The following is a 25,251-nucleotide window of genomic DNA, read 5'->3' on the forward strand; positions in this document are numbered from 1 at the left end:
GATGTTGGGGCGTGAGCGGAAGACGGCCTAACGGTGTGCGGGACCGTAGCCCAGCTTCATGGAGACGGTTGCGAATGGTCCTCGCCGATACCCCAGGAGCAACAGTGTCCGTAATTTGCTGGGAAGTGGCGGTGCGGTCCCCTACGGCACTGCGTAGGATCCTACGGTCTTGGCGTGCATCCGTGCGTCGCTGCGGTCCGGTCCCAGGTCGACGGGCACGTGCACCTTCCGCCGACCACTGGCGACAACATCGATGTACTGTGGAGACCTCACGCCCCACGTGTTGAGCAATTCGGCGGTACGTCCACCCGGCCTCCCGCATGCCCACTATACGCCCTCGCTCAAAGTCCGTCAACTGCACATACGGTTCACGTCCACGCTGTCGCGGCATGCTACCAGTGTTAAAGACTGCGATGGAGCTCCGTATGCCACGGCAAACTGGCTGACACTGACGGCGGCGGTGCACAAATGCTGCGCAGCTAGTGCCATTCGACGGCCAACACCGCGGTTCCTGGTGTGTCCGCTGTGCCGTGCGTGTGATCATTGCTTGTACAGCCCTCTCGCAGTGTCCGGAGCAAGTATGGTGGGTCTGACAAACCGGTGTCAATGTGTTCTTTTTTCCATTTCCAGTAGTTTACATTTCATTTGCTGCCTGTGACTCATTTATAATCCTTCCATACAGTTCAGTAGTGACGATATCCTGTTCTGTAGCATGTTGTCATGTCTCTCGTTTTACTACACTCCATATAGCCTTAAGTCTGTCGGAGTTGCTGATTTCTGACATGTGCACATTCCTTGATATTTAATAACTTTTGTTAGTAGTTTCGAACAGTTTTTTAAGTGCGCAACTACTGCTGGGTCGAAATTACAATGAAATGAACACCCTTAGCTGCTTACAGGCGTTGACATACGTCAACAGGGACAGATGAAAATGTGTGCCCCGACCGGGACTCGAACCCGGGATCTCCTGCTTACATGGCAGACGCTCTATCCATCTGAGCCACCGAGGACACAGAGGATAGCGCGACTGCAGGGATTTGTCTCTGGCACGCCTCCCGCGAAACCCATATTCTCAAGGTATTGTCCCGCACTACATTCGTAGACATGTCCGAAAGAACAGATACCATTCTAGTATACTGCAGGGTCTTTACTTGATCTTGCCAACTGATACAATTCCTTTTTACCTTCACAAGATACTTTAATCCCTCTAGTGATCCATGTTTCTTCTTTTTACACGACTGTTTAATTACCTTTCTGATTAGCTTATGTAGAGAGCCGTTTTCAGACGAAGTTATGAATTTATCATGGAATAAATCAAATTTTATGTCATCATTTGGTTCATTATAAATCTCATCCCAGGTCATCTCTAAAACTATTCTTAAAACGTTTATCCTGGAATCAATTATTCTAACTGATTTCCACTCAGGAGTATCCATACTGTGATGCGCTCTGTCATTTATCCTAACTAACTGTGCATCATGATTAGAGAGAGCATTCGATATTGGGTAAAGTTATTTTCTTGCCCATGGTGGAACGTAATTTCTGAGATCAAATTCTGCGATCCAAATAAGGTTTCCAGACCTTACTTCTGTCAGAATCCCTTAGAATAGAAAACCTACATTCATGTCACCACAGACTTAACTGATTGCTGCTGCCTGACATAGCATGGTAAGGAATCCAGACTCCTCGTAAACAGTTAAAAATTTCTCAGTTGGAGATCTGTATACAGTTATATTTAGAAGAACTATTTTTAGTATCAATTCTTAAGCATACACATAGGCATGGTGATCACTACAAAACCTACTTGTCTTGTGTTCTGTCTTAATATACCTTTCCCCATATTAGTTCTGCACTCGTAAGATGCTGGCGTGTATCTTTTATATATATATATATATATATATATATATATATATATATATATATATATAGCTTACCCAACTATGTGTTTATGTCGTGCTCAGATAGCTACAAGACTTCTGTCTTTCAGAGCTCTCTAAATTTCTCAAAACTCTTCTACCTTATTACTCAATTCTCTAATTTTCTGGTGAAATAAACTAACCTTATTATTCTGTGCATTCTTAGCACACCACAATTTGGGTTCCAGGAGTGTTACTCAAATCAACATGCCATTTGCGCATTCACCCACGTACTATTAAAAGCTGCAAATAGTAAAATATCGCCAGTTGGTTTTCTTGTGAGCTTTCGAAGGCATTTTATTGCTTAGGTCACATTACTATCTGCGAAAAACTGATGTTTTGTGGAAATGATTGCTTTACACACAGCAGGTTTGAATTAGAATTAACAAACAAAACGCAGAAAGCGTTTTTGAATAATTAATCATTGTTGGAATGAGGCAGAAACGGCAAAAGGAGTCTCACAGGATTCAATTTTGGGTCCTCTCCACTCCTACTCCCTATGTATGCGAATTACGTTCCAATTAACAGTCAAGAAGCAGAAATGTTACTTTCTGCAGACGATACTAGTGTTATAATAAATCTCATTAGAGAGAAAGCAACATAATGAGTTGTTCTCTTAAAGTTGACTATCCGTAATGTTTGAGGAAACACACTAATTCTCTTCAATAGTCATAGCAACAATTGATATAGGACATGAATGTTGCTCAATGGATAGGGTAGAATGCTTCAAATTTGTGTGTGTACTTATTTATTAAAACCTGAAGTGGAGAAAGCGTATTACTAAGCTTCTCAAACAAATAGGTTCAGCTACTTTTGTTCATCATATAATTGCTGGTCTTTGAAACAAATGAATCGAAATTCTGTCTTATTCTGCATATTTCCACTCGGTAACTTCTCATGAAGTAGCTTTCAGGGATAACTCATCACCTAGAAAGACTGTGCAATCAGTACAATGTGCTGATTTGCAAAAAAAGAGACTGTGTCCACCCACAGCCATATGGATACCTCTTCAAAGAGGTATTTTAACTGCACCATCGCAATACGTATATTCGCTAACGAAATTCGTCGTAAGTAATCTATCACAATTTGAGAAGAATAGTGCTATCCATATTTATAACAATAGAGGAAAAATTACATTTATTGCCCGTTATTAATGCTTCTAGTGGTTCAGAAAGGAGTTCAACATGCAGCAACCAAAAAATTAGATAATTTGCCAAATACCATAAAATTTTTGACTGGTAGCAAAGCAAGTTTTAAATCTAACCTGAAATTATTTCTGTTGGTAAACTCTTATTCCACTGACAATTTTTTTTTAAAATTGGTATTCTGTAATAAAACTAATTATTAAGCATAATAGCACGAGTAGGACTAGAAAATGCTGTCTTAATTAGTGTTAACATAAATGATGTATCACGACATTATATATAGCTATAAACTCGTGTTCCACATCATTTCGGTAAGAGAATCGTTCAAATGATCTATGGGACATGTAAATATCTAACAAAAACGTTTGTGCTACTACTACTACTACTACTACTACTACTACTACTACTGACAGCACGACGGTTGTTTGCAGCTATGTTACCTTGTTAAATTTGTTGCGTTCCACACACCCTACGTTGTTAAATACTGTTTGAGGGCACTTTCCAGTGCCGCAAAAGAAAGTATGTAGTTTTATTTTAAAATAATAAAGGCGTCGTAACTCGGCACTTGTAAGGATTGAAAATAGATCGTGCGCATCACAAAATTTGCCACATTGCCCGCCATAGCTTAGCTAAAACCGCACCTTCTTATATTTACGTGTTCTGGATCCTAATTTTCACCCAGTTTTGGCAAAATTCCTCTAGATCTGAAGAATTTACTCAGTAATTTCACGTTTATCAGTTATATGGTCGATGAACTGCTGCAATGCTTCAGTGCAACGTGACTCAGTGTCTCGTCAAAACGACCGAAGAAGGGAAACTGTGTAAGAGAAGCTGAGTTCCACGCGCGCTTAACACGTTACAAGAGAAATCTTCCATGACTGCAGCCGCAATGTAGCCATGGAAATACAGCCAGACATTTAGAATCGTTCAAGTCATAATTACTCAGCGCCGCAGCTAATGTCGCTGACATACGTAAGTGTAGTGGCATTTAAGCCAATGGTGGTCAGTTAGAATACTGTCAGTGCAAATAAATTAATAGTAAGTTTTTAAACTGAAGCAGGAGAAGTGTTTTTGCAACAGCTGTTGTTGTTGTTGGTCGTCACTTCCGGATTCTCACACTTTATGTTAATTTCCAGCAATAAATTCCACAAGGCACCGCAGTATCTCATGGAGTTTCAACATGTGCCAATGTTGATAGTCACCTGTAAGATGATGACATTAACCTTAGTTGTCTATCCTCCGCTTACCTAGGTCACCAGCGCTAGATTCCCCCATTGTACCTAGTGCTGGAATGTAGAGGTTGGTGGTCTTCTTCTACCACCACCGCCGCCGCCGCCGCAAAAACAAATTTCGTCGAAAGCTCAATATTTTTCTCAAATTTGAGGGTATATTATACAAGAATATGTTAACTGAATATTTAAGTCCGATTTCACAGCTTTTATTACTTTTTTGACTGTACAGTAACCGCCACAACCTTTCTGAAGTACTGTAACAACATGCGTAAGAATATAAAATCGTAATTAATTATCTTGTTTAAAAGTTGACAAAACAACAAATTAAATATTTAGTGACACACAATCTATATATGTTTTGTTTATGCTTCAGTGAGAGACTGATTATACGTAGCAGTATCAGCGAGCTGTTATTATCTAATCATTAGCACAGTGTCACATTCGTCAGCGTCAACAGCAATTCCAGCTAGTTTTCGTACCACTACCATGGCAGCAACTGCATTATGCAGGGACCACCGATGTCCAAGCACTAAATGTGCCACACCACCAGTTGAGTAGAAAGCGCCAGCAGTGACTGAGGCCAGTATGAGTTTCCTCTTCGATTTCCAGGGGCTGGTCGTCTGTAGCCTCAACGCTGCCCCATAATGTTCCGTTTTTATTGCTGTGATGCTCGCCACTGTATCATCTATATGCATCAACAGCTTTGTGTGCATCAGTTGTGCAACCTGTATCATTGTAATCCTAGAAATTATGGATGTCTGTACCACGCCAAGAGAGTCGTCACTGTCTAGGTCAACAACTCTAATTTTTATGATGTGCACTAACAGACTGAGCACGATGGAGGTTGCAGTATGGATAGTCATTGTGAAAGTCATGCTGTAAACTGTTAAGTCGACCAACATGGTGGTGGTGATCACACCTGTTAGCAAGTCTACAGTTATGGTCGCCGTCAGTCACGCAGCCTCTGTCGCCATAATCTTAGTTGTAGTCACTGTTACTGTACACTGTCAACATAATCACAGCTGACGCAGCGGCACATAAGGTCGCAGTCATGCACACGTTTTTTGCTGTCGGGATGAGGTCGCAGTAGTCTTTGCACTGTCCACAGAGGTGTTGTAAATAATAGCAGTCACCGTCACAAACGCAGACACACACACTGTTTGCTGTGAGGTCACCCCAACTATGGTCAAGTTCAAAGTCCACTTGAGTGTGCCAGTGATCCTTATCAGTCAGTCTATGGAGTCTGCAGAGGCCTGGGCACAGATGTGTTCAAAGCGGCAGTCTCTTTCACTTTCAGACACAGATACATTCAGCATTTGATCAAAACACTGGCTGACCACTGTCACGTTCACACTAACAGTTACTAACAGTTACTAACACCCAACTGGCTGTCAGGCTGACCACTGCCGTACGTGCAGTCGCTATCGAGCTTGCACTGTCCCAGTTGGCTGCCGGACTGGCCGCGCTCGCATTCCCAGGTACAGTTGCGATCGTGGTCACGGCTGCGCTCGCTCTGTCGGCAATCTGGCTACCACCGCGGGGCTCACAGCCGTATCTAACTGTCTAGGTCAACTACTCTGATTTTGATGACATGCAGTAACAGACTGACCGCGATGGAGGTTGCAGTACGGATAGTTACTTTCAGAGTCATGCTGTTCAGTGTTAAGTCGAGCAACGTGGTGATGACCACACCTGTTGTGTCCCATCAGCTGGCTATCTTGATAATGGTCACTCTCCGTCAGCCGGTTGTCAGGCTGATCGCAGTTCTGTTGGCTGCTGATGCGGCCAGTGTTGCGTAGCACAAGGCCCCCCTTGTGGACCTGCAGAGTATGGTCACCGACGCTCAGTGGGCTGTTGGCAGTTCACTGTTGCGTTCGTGGTCACGTTCGCTTTGACGAACCAACGTCGAAGTTGTGGTAATGGTCCTGTTGGCACATTAACTTAGCTTGGCCACATGACTGACCTCCCTCTCGATGGTCGGTGGCTGTCCAGCTGCGCTGCTATGACCGACCGTGTTGCTTGCTTGGGTGCTGGAAACTGTGACAACAGACTGCTACTGGACTGGGCCTACGTTGGATCAAACACACGCTATGTCTGCAGTCAGCCGGAAGTTACTGACCGCTGTCGGGTACACAACCGTCGTGTCGATTGTCGTCATCAAATAGTTTATTTGATAACCATCGAGAAAGGGTGCTAATTCCAGACGCCAGGATTACCGAATTATACACTGCGGAAAAGAACAACATATTCAGTACCAATGTGAATCACTGAAACCTTAACTGCTAAAATAATAAAATTTGTCGACTGTATTTCACTACTTTGATAAACTTTACAATTTATTTTATATAGCACGGTAAGCACTGTTTGAATTTGTATTTAATGGGTTACGGGTTTCGGGCAAAGACCATTGTTCAGCACAGCTTTGGGTAATAGCAGGAGTTCCATACACTCCTGGAAATTGAAATAAGAACACCGTGAATTCATTGTCCCAGGAAGGGGAAACTTTATTGACACATTCCTGGGGTCAGATACATCACATGATCACACTGACAGAACCACAGGCACATAGACACAGGCAACAGAGCATGCACAATGTCGGCACTAGTACAGTGTATATCCACCTTTCGCAGCAATGCAGGCTGCTATTCTCCCATGGAGACGATCGTAGAGATGCTGGATGTAGTCCTGTGGAACGGCTTGCCATGCCATTTCCACCTGGCGCCTCAGTTGGACCAGCGTTCGTGCTGGACGTGCAGACTGCGTGAGACGACGCTTCATCCAGTCCCACACATGCTCACTGGGGGACAGATCCGGAGATCTTGCTGGCCAGGGTAGTTGACTTACACCTTCTAGAGCACGTTGGGTGGCACGGGATACATGCGGACGTGCATTGTCCTGTTGGAACAGCAAGTTCCCTTGCCGGTCTAGGAATGGTAGAACGATGGGTTCGATGACGGTTTGGATGTACCGTGCACTATTCAGTGTCCCCTCGACGATCACCAGTGGTGTACGACCAGTGTAGGAGATCGCTCCCCACACCATGATGCCGGGTGTTGGCCCTGTGTGCCTCGGTCGTATGCAGTCCTGATTGTGGCGCTCACCTGCACGGCGCCAAACACGCATACGACCATCATTGGCACCAAGGCAGAAGCGACTCTCATCGCTGAAGACGACACGTCTCCATTCGTCCCTCCATTCACGTCTGTCGCGACACCACTGGAGGCGGGCTGCACGATGTTGGGGCGTGAGCGGAAGACGGCCTAACGGTGTGCGGGACCGTAGCCCAGCTTCATGGAGACGGTTGCGAATGGTCCTCGCCGATACCCCAGGAGCAACAGTGTCCCTAATTTGCTGGGAAGTGGCGGTGCGGTCCCCTACGGCACTGCGTAGGATCCTACGGTCTTGGCGTGCATCCGTGCGTCGCTGCGGTCGGGTCCCAGGTCGACGGGCACGTGCACCTTCCGCCGACCACTGGCGACAACATCGATGTACTGTGGAGACCTCACGCCCCACGTGTTGAGCAATTCGGCGGTACGTCCACCCGGCCTCCCGCATGCCCACTATACGCCCTCGCTCAAATTCCGTCAACTGCACATACGGTTCACGTCCACGCTGTCGCGGCATGCTACCAGTGTTAAAGACTGCGATGGAGCTCCGTATGCCACGGTAAACTGGCTGACACTGACGGCGGCGGTGCACAAATGCTGCGCAGCTAGCGCCATTCGACGGCCAACACCGCGGTTCCTGGTGTGTCCGCTGTGCCGTGCGTGTGATCATTGCTTGTACAGCCCTCTCGCAGTGTCCGGAGCAAGTATGGTGGGTCTGACACACCGGTGTCAATGTGTTCTTTTTTCCATTTCCAGGAGTGTATAAATGCCGAACGAACAAAATGGCTAAAACGTAAAAAATTGGTCGCACATTAAAGACAAATTTAAACAGTTTACAGTCTTGTATAGCGTCATTTCTAATAACAAAATAATGTAACCCTCACTGTTACAGTTAACATTCTTCTTTGTATGAAATCTCTTATTTTAATCGTAAATACAATTAACTGAAGTTTGAAATCTGGAAAATTAGGAGTTCAATGAGCGAAATTAAGACATTTTAGCCTCGTACAAATATGTCATTTGTGCAGCTACTTTTCCAATTTGTCAGTAATGAAATATTTCTTTGCTTCCTCTTCTAACTGAATTGCGTCTACATGATCTGGATTGCCACGATGTTGTACCGTATGGCTATAATTAAACTTTCGCTACTTGAGAGCGCTCGCATGAAAACGAGTGATCATAAGACAATAAAACTTTGTGGAAACATTTGTAAGGACATGCCAAAGATAAATACCGAATAAATCATCAAAGAAAACATTTTAATTCCCACAGAAGAGGGCAACATTTGTTAACTGCGTGCCATGTTTACGTTTCAGGTTATAAGCATTGCTCAACGTGACGACCATCTGCATCCACGACAGCCTGGAACCGCACTAGAGATTCCTTTTGACAATCGTTAGCAGCACTTTTCCAGCGGAAGACCATGAAAAGTTCAGCTGTCGTGACACAGCTCGTGCACTGCTTGGAGATCGCACATTGCGTCCAGCCAATTATGGCAAAAGTAACTTCAACAATATTTGTGGCTCAATTGGCCGTCGGCCTCTCCCAGTAGCAATTTCATAATCACCAATTAATTCGAACTTCCGAATCGTGTTCTTTAGCCCTTGCAGGAAGCGGACCTCTCCGTATTCCTTTAATGCGTCAATACTTGCCCTGCTCACCCATGTTGACTGTCTGCGACTGTAATAGCTCACTGATGCTCGAGTTTCACCCCTACGTCGCCACACCAGTATCTGCGCGTAACGGCAATTCATGACACTAACACTACTAACAACGCAAAGCCTGCTGTACACAGTCTGCTCATCATTCCCATAAATTTGGTTAGCCATCGGTAAATAGTTTTCCTCTTACAATGTCTCAAATAGCGAAAATTTATAGACACCCTGTGAATTTCAATATTATGTTGATCTTTCCTTTCATGATGGACCACACACTTAACTGTAGCAAATGTATGCCTCTGCGTAAATGGTATGTGATAACCACGGTATCATGTGTCATAGCAGCAATGAGTTATCACGTTAAAACAGTCTATTAAACTAAGTTGTGAAAGAAAACTATAACCTCCAAATCTTTTTTTTTTCAAAAATTGTGGCATAATTAGTTCGAGAAAGTACATATTTAGTCTGTGCGCTGTAGTGCTGTCCTGGTGATTGGAGGAGCACAGCGGATTGGTCTGATGAATTTTATCGACATTCGTGAATAAAGGGAACAAGGTATTCGTTCATACACAATTCTGTTGCGAGATGACGATTGAGTAATCAACGCATTCAGAAAAAAAATTCTGAAAATATTGCAGAGAGAAAATATGAGACTGTTACCATGGACATCTTGAGTACCTTAATTTAACATTGTAAGCACTAATTGCTTTACAGCCACAGAAACAACCCCGCTGCAAAAAAAATATTTCATTCAGATTTCTGTACCGTTCTTCTTAAGAGGAAACACTTACCAATTCCACAAATAGCTAAATTGAACCTGGAAGTGCTGTACTCGCGTCCGAAAGTGATTACCAGGCCTAACTGATACATTATAATGTAGGTTTGCATCAGATACCAGAAGGGCACCAACCTCACGTTTTCCTGAAAAAATAAAAATCTTTCAATTACATCAGTGGTTACAGTTTTCTGTAGTAGACTATGAATCAATCACCACAAAGGGTGTCACAAACGTGAAGTACCGAAATGATGCAGTTGCTTGGGAACCCTAAACTTTAAAGTTTGAGATGAAGAGCTAAGGGCCGTAAATGATTATCCAATTTGTTACTTATATAATTTACGCGTTACAGGAACCGTTACCCGCAACGGCCGCCCGTGTGAATGCTTACATTACAACGACGCATAAAATTTTGCTGCTCTCTGTTAAATATTCCTGTCGTCAACTGTACTGTGAGACAGGCAGCTCGTATCCTACGAACCAGTTCGTCTTAGTTTCAAAGATTATCCCGCAAGACCCAACACAATTTCATTAAGTTCTGCTGTGGGAACGGTTCTTTGTTGAGAAACATGATCAGCTCTCTGAGGCTTTTGCGACCCTATTCCTCCCGAGTTTTAATCCTCTGCGATAAATTTATTCAAATTTTGATGCTAACTGCAATACTTGGCTCTCGACCTGACGCTGCACCATATATTGTGCTATACAGGGTGTTACAAAAGGGTAAGGGCCAAACTTTCAGGAAACATTCCTCACACACAAATAAAGAAAAGCTGTTATGTGGACATGTGTCCGGGAACGCTTAATTTCCATGTTAGAGCTGATTTTACTTTCGTCAGTATGTACTGTACTTCCTCGATTCACCGCCAGTTGGCCCAATTGAAGGAAGGTAATGTTGACTTCGGTGCTTGTGTTGACATGCGACTCATTGCTCTACAGTACTAGCATCAAGCACATCAGTACGTAGCATAAACAGGTTAGTGTTCATCACTAACGTGATTTTGCAGTCAGTGCAATGTTTACAAATGCGGAGTTGGCAGATGCCCATTTGATGTATGGATTACCACGGGGCAATAGCCGTGGCGCGGTACGTTTGTACGTTTGTATCGAGACAGATTTCCAGAACGAAGGTGTCCCGACAGGAAGATGTTCGAAGCAATTGATCGGCGTCTTAGGGAGCACGGAACATTCCAGCCTATGACTCGCGACTGGGGAAGGCCTAGAACGACGAGGACACCTGCAATGGACGAGGCAATTCTGCGTGCAGTTGACGATAACCGTAATGTCAGCGTCAGAGAAGTTGCTGCTGTACAAGGTAACGTTGACCACGTCACTGTATGGAGAGTGCTACGGGAGAACCAGTTGTTTCCGTACCATGTACAGCGTGTGCAGGCACTATCAGCAGCTGATTGGCCTCCACGGGTACACTTCTGAGAATGGTTCATCCAACAATGTGTCAATCCACATTTCAGTGCAAATGTTTTCTTTACGGATGAGCCTTCATTCCAACGTGATGAAATTGTAAATTTTCACAATCAACATGTGTGGGCTGACGAGAATCCGCACGCAATTGTGCAATCACGTCATCAACACAGATTTTCTGTAAACGTTTGGGCAGGCATTGTTGGTGATGTCATGATTGGGCCCCATGTCCTTCCACCTACGCTCAGTGGAGCATGCTATCATGATTTCATACGGTATACTCTACCTGTGCTGCTAGAACATGTGCCTTTACAAGTACGACACAACATGTGGTTCATTCACGATGGAGCTCCTGCACATTTCAGTCGAAGTGTTCGTACGCTTCTCAACAACAGATTCGGTGACCGATGGATTGGTAGAGACGGACCAATTCCATGGCCTCCACGCTCTCCTGACCTCAACCCTGTTGACTTTCATTTATGGGGGCATTTGAAAGCTCTGGTCTACGCAACCCCGGTACCAAATGTAGAGACTCTTCGTGCTCGTATTGTGGACGGCTGTGATACAATACGCCATTCCCAGGGCTGCATCAGCGCATCAGGGATTCCATGCAACGGAGGGTGGATGCACGTATCCTCGCCAACGGAGGACATTTTGAACATTTTCTGTAACAAAGTGTTTGAAGTCACGCTGGTACGTTCTGTTGCTGTGTGTTTCCATTCCATGATTAATGTGATTTGAAGAGAAGTAATAAAATGAGCTCTAACATGGAAAGTAAGCGTTTCCGGACACATGTCCACATAACATCTTTTCTTTATTTGTGTGTGAGGAATGTTTCCTGAAAGTATGGCCGTACCTTTTTGTAACACCCTGTATACAACTACGTACAAGACTGAAGATACTAATGAAAGTTTTTGTGAAGGCCGGGATTCGAATCTGGGTCTCCGCATCACTAGCCAGATGCGCTAAGTGCTACGCCACCCTGGTACAGTGGCTTGGCACGACTGCACAGACTACCCTAGAATGCCTCCCTTTTCAGTCCAAATTTTCATTCACGCTTCGGCCCACTTGGTATTTCCTAAGTTTTATTTCATTAAATGTGTGTCTGCAAGTTACTGTAAAGATTTATGCTCCATCTTCGACAGTCAGTCATGACCCATAAACGGTGGCGAACACGACTGTGGACACACAAAAAGTGACTTAGTGTTGTCACTTCAAGAGAGAGAAAGTAGTGTCGACGTAACAAGCAGTTGTTTGCTTTGAAACAGACACTTTTTGACCACGTGCCTCACGCGCTACGCGCATTCTGCATCTAGACAAATACTCCGCAAGGCACTGTATAGTGCGTGGCGGAGGGTTTATCATACTGAAATTATCACTATGAGTGAGGAAAAAATGGTTAGACATGCCCGTGTGCGCACCCCAATCTCTTCTAATGATACGTGAGACACATGTTTGTGGTAGCATAGCGTTTGCTCAGTTGGCTTCGATTACAGGCTCTCTAAAATCACACAACAGGGTTTCACGAGACTTACATTTCTTCCTTTCAAGGATTCCCACGTAAGTTCCCACAAGCATTTCTATAACATCTTCGTGTGGCCTAAACCTGTCTTATGATACTATCAGTGCGTCTCTGAATCCGTTCGATGTCTTGTCAAGCTTACTTGTTAACAATTCTAAACGTTGGAACAATATTTGTGTATAATTGGACGCATTAGCAACTTGTTGTTGGTTGGTTGGTTGGTTGTTTGGGGAAGGAGACCAGACAGCGTGGTCATCGGTCTCATCGGATTAGGGAAGGAAGTCGGCCGTGCCCTTTCAGAGGAACCATCCCGGCATTTGCCTGGAATGATTTAGGGAAATCACGGAAAACCTAAATCAGGATGGCTGGACGCGGGATTGAACCGTCGTCCTCCCGAATGCGAGTCCAGTGTCTAACCACTGCGCCACCTCGCTCGGTAGCAGCTTGTACATCACACTGACGGAAAACACCTAAAGATAATTAATGTAGAGTAATGAAGTTTCCGAAATACATTTGTCTCGGTAACATAGTCAGGTGATTAATATTGCAAGAACACAGGGTAATGTAAGAAAGAGATAAGCCATTGCCCATGTGAAATGCTGGTACATTAATAACCGGTGTAGCCGCCAGAATGTTGAAACCAAGAATGCAAACGTGCATGCATTGTGTTAGGTGCCGGATGTCAGTTTGTGGGCTGGAGTTACATGCCTGTTGCACTTGATCAGTTAATACAGGGACGGTTAATGGTAGTTGTTGACGACGTTGCAGATGCCGTCCGATGATGTCCCACATGTGTTTCATTGGAGACAAGAAAATGACTCTGAGCGCTATGGGACTTAACTTCTGAGGTCATCAGTCCCCTAGAACTTAGAACTACTTAAACCTAACTAACCTAGGGACATCACACACATCCATGCCCGAGGCAGGATTCGAACCTGCGACCGTAGCGGTCGCGTGGTTCCCGACTGTAGCGCCTAGAACCGCTCGGTCACCCCGGCAGGCAGATTGGAGACAGATATGGTGATTGGGCAGACCAGGGCGTCATGTCGACACTCTGTAGAGCATGTTGGGTTACAACACTAGTAAGTGGGCGAGTGCTATCGTATTGGAAACACCCCCTTCTCCAACATGAAAAGTGCGATACGCTATAACATCTCTTGCATTAAATGCTTCCAAACCAGTAACTTTATTCACTGTATTGCCATTATAACGAACAACAGCAACTGTAATCCAACCATTGCCAGCTTGATGTGTATCTAATTGGGTAAGTGTAAAATTAATAATGCACCCACAAAACACAGATGGACCTTGCAAAATAACTTGTGCTCCTTTGTTAGCAACTTTTACACTTACCCAATTAGATACACATCAAGTTGGCAATGGTTGGATTACAGTTGCTGTTGTTCGTTATAATGGCAATACAGTGAATAAAGTTACTGGTTTGGAAGCATTTAATGCAAGAGATGTTATAGCGTATCGCACTTTTCATGTTGGAGAAGTTTTTAATAGAGACTTGGGCGTCTCTTACTTCATATCTAACCAGGCATTTTCGTTCAGAACAAGAAATCATCGTAAAATAAGTGAACAGGAGAGTGTTTGTCTGTGGATGAAAGGTGCTGGAAGATGTGCTAAAGTACAAGTAACTGGAGATGTAACACATTATTATAGAAATTAAAATAAAAATTCTCTTATCCTTTCCCATAATCCTTTATTAAAAAAAATTATAATTAAAAAAATACTGATCGCGGAGGTACGCTCCTGTAAACGGGGGCCATAGAGTGAGAACAGTTTTTTGTCGCGCAGAGCATGACATCACCACTGTGTGACATCACCAATGCCAATGGTGCGGAACCCCTCCACGAGAGGGGTTCCGCTATCTGACGAAACCACACCACATATCACAACTCCGGTGTGTGTGGTTGCAGGCCCTCAACTGGCCACCCCCTAACCAACATACGGCCATCACAGGCAACAAGACAGAACCAGCTTTCATCATAAAACACAACAGCCCTGCAACCTCCATTCTAATAAGCTATCTATCGCTTGATAAGTCGCAAATGGCGTTGTTTGGGGTCAGGAACGAACGCAACAAGGCGACAGGCTCGGGGCTGCCATTGAAGTAACCGATTTGTAACAGTTATTTGTGTTGCTGTAGTGGTAGCTACTGTTCGAATTGCTGCTGCAGATACAATACTATGGGCCAGAGTCATACGTTGACCCCGATGGTCTGCGCTCTCAGTGGCCACGTGGCCGTCTGGATCCCGGCCTTCTTGCGACCGTTCAATCCCGTAATCACAGCTGCCAACAATCATATACAGTGACTTCATCCCTGCCAAGTCTTTCTACAGTATCGCAGAAGATACATCTAGCTTCTGGTAGCCCTATTAGAACGACATTATTCAAGTTCAGTGACGTGTAGATAATGGCTTCTTTGTCGCCTTAAAGGCGTTCCCGACTACCAACTCACCACGTCTTATCTCGAAGGCAATTAACGCTCACGACCGTTACAGCGTGTATTTCAAGAAAACCTGATTTGCATCCTCATAGTGGCGCGACTGGCGCGGAATTTTAATAGTCATCATCGTTCCGATACAGAAACATGCCTACCACCTTTGGTTTATATCTCACAACTCCTCCTTGGTGTTGACTTTTTTCCCCTCTCTTCGTCAGCGTATTTCCTTTAAGACGGACCACTCATTACCAGAACCCTATCAACAAATTTAAGTCCTCCATTCGCCTTTCCTAATACTGATTTAACGTGACCACCCCATTTCATAACGCTTCTTAGCATTACCCCTAAATACACACAACAAAAAAAAGTTTTCCATCCCTTCGGCTCCAAGAGTTCCGGAACCTGTAGAGAAAATTGGAACAGAGATAAACATAAACATCATTTCCGCTCTTTTTATTGGTCATGAAAACCACACTTTGCATGTTGTACCACCATACAGCGAGACTTACAGAAGTGGTGGTCCACATTGCTGTACACACCATTACCTCTAATACCCAGCAGCACGTCCTCTTGTATTGATACACGCCTTTATTCGTCGTGACATATTGTCCACAAGTTCATCAAGGCACTGTTGGTCCAGATTATCCAACTCATCAACAGCAATTCGGCGTAGATCCCTAAGAGTGGTCGGTGGGACACGCAGTCCATAAACAGCCCTTTTCAATCTATTCCAGGCATGTTCGATACGGTTCATGTCTGGAGAACATGCTGGCCACTCTAGTCGAGCGATGTAGTTATCCTGAATGAGGTCATTCGCAAGATGTGCACGACTGGGGGCGCGAATTGTCGTCCATGAAGACGAATTCCCGCCAATATGCTGCCGATGTGGTTGCACTATCGGTCGGAGGATGGCATTTACGTATCTTACAGCCGTTACGGCGCCTTCCATGACCACTAGCAGCGTACATCGACCCCACATAAAGCCACCGCAAAACAGCAGGGAACCTCCACCTTGCTGCACTCGCTGGACAGTGTGTCTAAGGAGTTCAGCCTGTCCGGGTTGCATCCAGACAAGTCTCCGACGATTGTCTGGTTGAAGGCGTATGCGACACTCAGCGGTGAAGACAACGTGATACCAATCCTGAGCGATCCATTCGGCATGTTGTTAGGTCCATCTGTACCGCGCTGCATCGTGTCGTGGTTGCAAAGCTGGACCTCGCCATGGACGTCGGGAGTCAAGTTGAGCATCGTGCAGCCTATTGCGCACAGTGAGTCGTAACACGACGTCGTGTGGCTGCACGAAAAGAATTATTCAATATGGTGGCGTTGCTGTTAGGCTTCCCCCCGAGCCATAATCCGTAGGTAGCGGTCATCCACGGCAGTAGTAGCCCTTTGGCGGCCTGAGCGAGGCATGTCATCGACAGTTCCTGTCTCTCTGTCTCTCCTCCATGTCCGAACAACGTCACTTTGGTTCACTCCGAAACGCCGGAACACTTCCCTTGTTGAGAGCCCTTCCGGGCACAAAGTAACAATGCGGACACGATCAAACCTCGGTGTTGACCGTCTAGGCACGGTTGAACTACAGACAACACGAGCCGTGTACCTAATTCCTGGTGGAATGACAGACTGATGGGCTGTCTGACCCCCTCCGTCTAATAGGCGCTGCTCGTGCATGGTTGTTTACATCTTTGGGCGGGTTTAGTGGCGTCTCTGAACATTCGAAGGGACTGTGTCTGAGATACAATATCCACAGTCAACGTCTATCCTCCGGTGCTCTGGGAACCGGGGCGATGCAAAAATTTTCATGATGTGTGTATTTATCTGATGTGATGAAGATGTTCGCCACTGTTATCTGTGTTACTTATATTACCTTGCGTTTATCCGCATAAGACCTCGTATCACCTAAAACATTCACTTCCGACATTTGGCTCCTCATTCTCGAAATACTCAAATTAGTGTGCTCTCTGGTCAATATACGAGTGGACGTAGTTACCCACGCCGTCCCACGCTTAAGTCCGCGCGACAAGACTGACCGTATCAGAGGACGATACTTGTTATAAGTTTCCTGCGGTACGGATAACAGATGTGTCACAGTGTGGGAGTGAGATGGCGTGGCAATTGGCAAAGTACTCCAAAGTTTGAGTATGAGCGGCAGTGTATCTGTGGGCAAAATGTATAAATTGCACACATTAAACGTGCAGTTCTGGTAGTGTATGCACCAGATGCCATGTCGTGTCGTGTCGTGTCCAGTCGCAGGGAAATGGTCATAACATTTGACCGAGACCGCACATACGTGGTTAACGCTGATCAGGAAGGAAGGCCATCGACATCGTCCACAGACTACCGTCCCCAGGCAATCGGTGAAGTGATTCGCAGCAACTGCAGATTTTTCCGAGATGGGGACATTCATAAAGCGGTTCTCGAATGGCTCCCTGGCCCATCAGCGGATTTTTATCAATTGTTAAAACGTTCTGACCATTATTTACAAAGACACTTCCACTATGCTGAAAAACAGTGTCATCCCTCTGTGTCAGTTTGAAACGTAGTGCAGATTTCAATAAAATTTACTGGGTCTATATAATATTTAACTTACTTTTTGAAGTCCACTCGTAAATTTAAATGTAAAAGCTTGGGAAAACCAGTACAACAGCCCCATTCTTACGCAATTCTTAGCTTTCGTAACTGTGCAAAATTATTACCTGGAATCGCGCCTCTTGCAGGTAAAAACACGCAATAATGTAAAACACGCAGTGTATCTGGGTCATCACAGCGATAAGGTATCCTGAAACATGAACAATCGGAAAAATTGTGAGCTTGGCATCAAATGATACACAGCAATATGACACTTAAAAATTTAAGAACAGAACTTTCCACAAAAGTCTTGGTCGCTAAGGGCAATGAACAGCAGTCAACGTGTCATTAAAAATTCTTAATTGCCGAGCTGTCCCCGGCCGTCGTCACAGTTGTACTTATATACAATCGGCCTTTCACCCGTGAAGTTATTTCTGATTAGACTACGGAAGGAAATGCTTTCATTCTGCGTCCGCTTCAATTTGGCCACTGCCGACGCCCGTACCATATTTAGCCGCGAGCCATCATCTATACGGAGGACGTTACTTAGTATTTTAATTTTTATGAAATATTTAAGACTGTGTCTCAGAATCCTCTTGTCCCTCTGACGACCGCGGTTGAATGTTGCTGTCGTTTTTAGTCCCAAGACTGGTTTGATGCAGCTCTACATGCTAACCCATAATTACAACAACCTACATTCAATTGAATCAACTTCTGCATTCGAGCCATGGACTTCCTCTGCAATTTTTATCCTCCAGCTTTACCAGATTTAGGACACCTTGATGCCTCAGGATGTGTCCGATCAAGCGATACCTTCTTTTAATCAAGTTGTGCCATAAATTTCCTTTTTCCTAGTTCCATTAAGTATATCAGTAGTTATTTAATCGACCTGCCTAACATTCAGCATTGTTCTGTAGCACCACTTTCCAGAAGCTTCCACTCTCGCCTTGTTTGAACTGTTTATCATATACGTATCACTCGTGTACGAGGGTGTACTCCAGACAAAAAGCTTCAGAAAAGACATTTTAGTGTTTAACGTTTTATCCAATGTTAAAAAACTTCTCTCTTTCAGAAATGCTTTTCTGCTATTGTCAGTCTACAATTTATATACTACCTACTTCTACCATCATTAGTTATTTTGCTGCCCAAATAGCAGAACTCATCTATTTTTAGTGTCATTTCCTAATCTAATTTCTTCGCCGTCGCCTGATAACGATAATCCATTACCTTTTACTTTTGTTGGTTTCGTCTTATAACCTCCTTTCCAGACCTTGTCCAGTCCGTTTGACTGCTCTTCCAGGTTCTTTCCCGTCTCTGGCAGAATTACAATGGCATCAGCGAACCTAAAAGTCTCTTCTCCTTGACGTGAATGCCCTTCCCAAATTTTCTCCTGGGCTTCCTTCACGGTATCTAAAGGGTATTCATCGATGTCTGACTTCAGAACTTCTGCTTTACTTCCACCTCTGCTCTACGTGGGGCCAAAGATTTTTGAAATTAATCCTTATCACTTCAAGACTACATGTTACCACAAAAGCTGATCAGTTCATATCTCTCACTGGATTATATATGAGAATTTATGTGACCTCTTTCTACGGCAGCCCACATCAATATTCTTCCACCATATTGCATTAATCGGTATTTAAGACTTTTTTACACGAGTGACCTTTCTGGTCAAAATAACTCGTGGATTGGTTTGTTGCTTGATTTGTGGTAGGGGACCGAACAAGGTGGTCGTCAGTCCTATGATCTAGGATGGAAAATTCTAGGGAGAAACAACAGATAGCACAGTCCAGTTATAGTGAAGGGATAACGTGCAAACAAAAAAGGAAAAGGGACGCCAGGGCAGGAGGAAGAGGAAAGAATAGGTGGGGGTTGTTGATGTTTGGTTTGTGGGGCGGCCAGCTTGGCGGTCATCAGCGCCTATACAAAGCCTCAGTTTTTTTTCACAGTCCAATTTTTTACACCCAAGGTAGTCACTGTCACAAATGATGATGATGATGACAATGCAAATACCCAATCCCCGGGCGGAGAATATCCCATCTCAGGCGGGAATCGCATCCAGGACCCCATGATCCAGAGGCAGCAACTCTAGCCACTATAGGAGTGGTGGGTGGAAATTGGGAGAGCAGGGGCGTCCCAGAAACGCTACATGTGGTGGGGCACCAGCATCGCCACGGGTCCGTCTCGACATCCACACCAGCCATTACCATGATACAATGGAGACAACACCAGGGAGGAAGACAAAAGGAAAGGCGAAACAAAAATGCACAATAGACCAAAAAACAAAATGTAGGGAAAAGGTGGGGAGAACCTGGCCGGTGGAGAGGCAAGGTCGAGCCGTTCACAACCAACGTCTGCGCTAACTGAGGGACTCAAACTCTAGAGGAAAATTCAAAGTCTTACACCTGTGAGTACAAACCAGTTTCGTGAAGAAAACTGAGGAGATGTAACCATGCGAAGGTCGTCCGCTATCATCTGAGGTAAGGAAGGTGGGATGGCATATTTAGTGTGAAGGGCCAAAACGCAGTGGCAGTCTAGCAAAATATGGATGGATGAATGGATTGATTGATTGATTGATTGATTTATTGATTGATTGAGGGGGTCTTGGACCAAACGGCGAGGTCATCAGTCCCGCGAATTCAAACCTATACACAGAAGAGAGGGTGTTCGCTGGACGTCAGGGAGTGAAACTACAAAACGAGGATGTTAAAACACACACAGTAGACAGTATAAAAGGGTAGTCCAAATCTAAAATCTTGGAAAACAGGGATAAAAGAGCGGTCTTGGCAAGGGGAAGTGGTTATGGGTCCCAGGCTGAGAAAACGAAGAGAGGCGCCAACCACAACCACCCTGCCCCTGCTCCAGGAGTAAAGCAAACCCTTTTATCTGAAAATAAAAACCACTTTCAAGGAGAAAACTGAGGACCAATCCTACCGTTCGTGAATCATCTGCCAATATTAAATTTAAGAAATCTGGAAGACAATACTTAGAACGAAGGGCAAAAGAAGGGGACATTCCACCAATATTTGGGATATCGTCAATCTGGATCTACAACCACATTGTTGGGGGTGGTTCGTTATGCAAGAGGAAACAATGAGCGAGCCTGGTATGACCAATGCACAGACGGCATAAGACTGAACCCCTTCCTTTAGGAGCGGAAAGAAGGGCGCTAAACTGCAGTAGCCTTCATGAGTATGCCGAGTTTATTACTGAGAGCAGTAACGAACTAGAGGTCAAATGGCTCAAATTGCTCTGAGCACTATGCAACGTAGCTTCTGAGGTCATCAGTCGCCTATAACTTAGAACTAATTAAACCTAACTAACCTAAGGACATCACACACATCCATGCCCGAGGCAGGATTCGAACCTGCGACCGTAGCGGTCGCTCGGTTCCAGACTGTAGCGCCTAGAACCGTACGGCCTCTCCGGCCGGCGAACTAGAGGTCATTTCACTTTTGGGCAAAGAAAGATTTGATGGCGATCTGCAAATCTACAGCTCGAATCCTAAAAGGCAATGGGAGCTAAGTATCCGCCTCTCTAGCCAGACGGTCAGCCAGTTGATTCCCTGAGATTCCCACTTGACTGGTGACCCAGATATAAGCAAATGAGCAGACGACACGGCCAAGGGCAGAGAGAAGGTCATGGATAGGAGAGATCAAATGGAGACGACAATAGCATTGGTTGATAGCCTGCGGGTTGCTCATTGAGTTGGTACAAATTAAAACACAGTGGAGGGAGGCCTGATAAAACAAAAATGGAGGGCTCTGTGAATGGCTAGGAGATCTGCCGTGAACACACTAGAAGATCCTGGCAATAAATGGTGTTTTAAGCCAGTAGGAGAAGTGAAAGCGTATCCTGCCTTATCTACAGTCTTAGAACCAACAGTGTACAAGACGGTGGCAGCCTGGAATTGTGCAAGGATGTCACCTACAATATGCCAGAAAAACCATAGGGGTGACAGAGACCATAGGACCCTGGAATAGGTCAGTCCGAATCTGTGGTCTAGGCACCATCCATGGCGGGGTGTGGGAGGAAATACACGGGGTACATTCCAGGGAGTGGAGATGGAGATCTGGACACAGGGAAGTGAGATGCGTTCCAACTGGCAATCCCACCCATGGGCAGTTACCAGGAGGGAGACATGTCTCATTTGCAAAGAGAACAGGGTACTGGGGATGGCCTGAGAATTTGGCGAATGGCGATTGCGTAAGAAACCAGGAGTTCGCTCCATCGTATTTGCAGAGATGGAATCCTCGCTTCTGCAAGGAGACTGTCAACAGGACTAGTGCAAAAGGCACCGACAGCCACAATGGTGAACAGTGTCATGTATTTGCGGAGTGGAAGGAGCCACTGAGCCCTAAAACTGATTACCATAATCTAGTCTGGACAAGACCATAACACCGTAAAGATGGAGAAGAGCGATACGTTCTGCACTCCAAGATGTGTGGCCAGCAGGCAAAGAGTATTAAGCTTCTGGATACATGCAGTGTTTAGGTGGCGAATATGGGGCATCTACGTCAGCTTTTTATCGACAGTAAGGCCCAAGAAATGGAACTGCACTACAACATCGAGGAGCTGGTCGCTTAAATAAAGTTCCTGGTTGGCGTATACTGTGGGTCGATGAAAAAACTGAAGAGCCCGCGTTTTGGAGGGAGAAAACTGGAAGGGGGAGAGGAATCCACGACGTAGAGCCAGGTAGGGAATTCTTCCCCAACCGGCTGACACTAAAAACAGAAAATTTAGAAGTGGATGTAAAACCTCTAGCGAGGAGGTAAATGCCAAAAACAGTGAAAGTGACCAGGCAGAAGGAACAAAACTGCAAGCAATATAGGGAATCAGGTGGACAGCCAGGTCGATATAAATTATAAAACCAAGAGGGGGGAAGGAGCAAGGATAGGGAGGGAGGGGTAGGGTTTAGGAAATGCAGCCAGGGAAGGAGGAATTGGCTGCAACAGCTTGGTTACTCATGTGCGGCATGCATTAACTCTCAAAAGAACCTGATCGCCCTGGGTGTCAAAATATGGATCACTGTGATAGGAGCCCTGCAACTACGAACCAGGAGGTGGCGGCTCATTGAGGAGTAAAAAACCATGGGTTAGCCTAATATGACCAATACAAAAAAAGCATCAGATGGCAGATTCCTACCGGGAAAGACAAAGGGAGGAACGCCACATAGTGGGAGTCTCCTTGATGGTGCGTAGTTTATTAGACAGGGGGTAGCCTCCCAAAAGTCAGCCCATGATTGAGCTAAAAGAGATTTGGAAAACAAGGGCTAAGTAACTGCCGCCTCCCCCAGCGTGATGATCAGCAAATTCATTATCAGGGATAATTACATGGCCAGAAATCCAAAGGAATCAATCGAACAAGCAGCATCACTAAGGTCAGTGAGAAGGTCGTGGATGGTAGAGACCAAAGAGTGGCGAAAAAACTCCGAGCGATAGCCTGAAGGCCACTCATTGAGTCGGTACATAACAAAACTCAAATGGGTGAGGACTGTTTAATGAAACAGAGGGCCATCAATTTCGTAGTAAACACCCCCACACATGGCATGCAAGAGATGGTGTTCCATTCCAACACAAGACATGAAGGCATCATGATCGACGGATTTTGAGCTGTCGGTGTAAAAAGCAATGGCATCCTGAAACTCCTGTAAGAGCATTCCAAACAAACAATGGAACAACATTGGAGCAATGGAGGCTTTTCGACGCCAATAGGAACCCATTCAAATTCGTAGCCAAGGACCTAACCAAAGGGGGGGGGGGATTCCAGAGAGAATGTGGGGAGGAAGACAATGAGTGCAGATGGAAGTCCTGGCAGAGAGAAGTGTGGTGAAGCCCGACTGATAAACCCATCCAATGGTGGGCAGCGGGTGGGAGACAGCCTGAAGCTGCGAAAAGAATGAAATAGGAGCGGTGAGCAAGGGAAGAGCGGATAGTAATGACATGGATGTGCCAAATCGAAAGGGGAGGGATCCCAGCATCTACATCTACATCTACATCTACATTTATACTCCGCAAGCCACCCAACGGTGTTTGGCGGAGGGCACTTTACGTGCCACTGTCATTACCTCCCTTTCCTGTTCCAGTCGCGTATGGTTCGCGGGAAGAACGACTGTCTGAAAGCCTCTGTGCGCGCTCTAATCTCTCTAATTTTACATTCGTGATCTCCTCGGGAGGTATAAGTAGGGGGAAGCAATATATACGATACCTCATCCAGAAACGCACCCTCTCGAAACCTGGCGAGCAAGCTACACCGCGATGCACAGCGCCTCTCTTGCAGAGGCTGCCACTTGAGTTTGTTAAACATCTCCGTAACGCTATCACGGTTACCAAATAACCCTGTGACGAAACGCGCCGCTCTTCTTTGGATCTTCTCTATCTCCTCCGTCAACCCGATCTGGTACGGATCCCACACTGATGAGCAATACTCAAGTATAGGTCGAACGAGTGTTTTGTAAGCCACCTCCTTTGTTGATGGACTACATTTTCTAAGGACTCTCCCAATGAATCTCAACCTGGTACCCGCCTTACCAACAATTAATTTTATATGATCATTCCACTTCAAATCGTTCCGCACGCATACTCCCAAATATTTTACAGAAGTAACTGCTACCAGTGTTTGTTCCGCTATGATATAATCATACAATAAAGGATCCTTCTTTCTATGTATTCGCAATACATTACATTTGTCTATGTTAAGGGTCAGTTGCCACTCCCTGCACCAAGTGCCTATCCGCTGCAGATCTTCCTGCATTTCGCTACAGTTTTCTAATGCTGCAAATTCTCTGTATACTACAGCATCATCCGCGAAAAGCCGCATGGAACTTCCGACACTATCTACTAGGTCATTTATATATATTGTGAAAAGCAATGGTCCCATAACACTCCCCTGTGGCACGCCAGAGGTTACTTTAATGTCTGTAGACGTCTCTCCGTTGATAACAACATGCTGTGTTCTGTTTGCTAAAAACTCTTCAATCCAGACACACAGCTGGTCTGATATTCCGTAGGCTCTTACTTTGTTTATCAGGCGACAGTGCGGAACTGTATCGAACGCCTTCCGGAAGTCAAGAAAAATAGCATCTACCTGGGACCCTGTATCTAATATTTTCTGGGTCTCATGAACAAATAAAGCGAGTTGGGTCTCACACGATCGCTGTTTCCGGAATCCATGTTGATTCCTACATAGTAGATTCTGAGTTTCCAAAAACGACATGATACTCGAGCAAAACACATGTTCTAAAATTCTACAACAGATCGACGTCAGAGATATAGGTCTATAGTTTTGCGCATCTGCTCGACGACCCTTCTTGAAGACTGGGACTACCTGTGCTCTTTTTCAATCATTTGGAACCTTCTGTTCCTCTAGAGACTTGCGGTACACGGCTGTTAGAAAGGGGGCAAGTTCTTTCGCGTACTCTGTGTAGAATCGAATTGGTATCCCGTCAGGTCCAG

At 45.1% G+C, this 25,251-nt stretch overlaps 1 protein-coding gene and 1 non-coding gene across 2 annotated transcripts in view; both read right to left on the minus strand.

The window, feature by feature from the left end:
• Positions 1-936: 936 nt before the first annotated feature.
• Trnat-ugu (transfer RNA threonine (anticodon UGU)) lies at positions 937-1,010 on the minus strand. Its single transcript has one exon. It is a non-coding gene; the product is annotated as a tRNA-Thr (tRNA).
• Positions 1,011-4,666: 3,656 nt separating this feature from the next.
• The window catches only part of LOC126183638 (uncharacterized), a 150,905-nt gene continuing 130,320 nt past the window's right edge, over positions 4,667-25,251 (minus strand). Inside the window, exons 4-6 of the mRNA XM_049925778.1 lie at positions 17,926-18,008; positions 9,850-9,979; positions 4,667-6,520 (exon numbers count right to left, since the gene is read on the minus strand). Of these exons, the coding sequence (XP_049781735.1) occupies positions 6,405-6,520; positions 9,850-9,979; positions 17,926-18,008 (329 nt within the window). The 3' untranslated portion in view covers positions 4,667-6,404. The remainder of the gene's footprint in view (positions 6,521-9,849; positions 9,980-17,925; positions 18,009-25,251) is intronic.

Source organism: Schistocerca cancellata, chromosome 4, assembly GCF_023864275.1.
Source record: "Schistocerca cancellata isolate TAMUIC-IGC-003103 chromosome 4, iqSchCanc2.1, whole genome shotgun sequence".
NCBI classification, from domain to species: domain Eukaryota; kingdom Metazoa; phylum Arthropoda; class Insecta; order Orthoptera; family Acrididae; genus Schistocerca; species Schistocerca cancellata.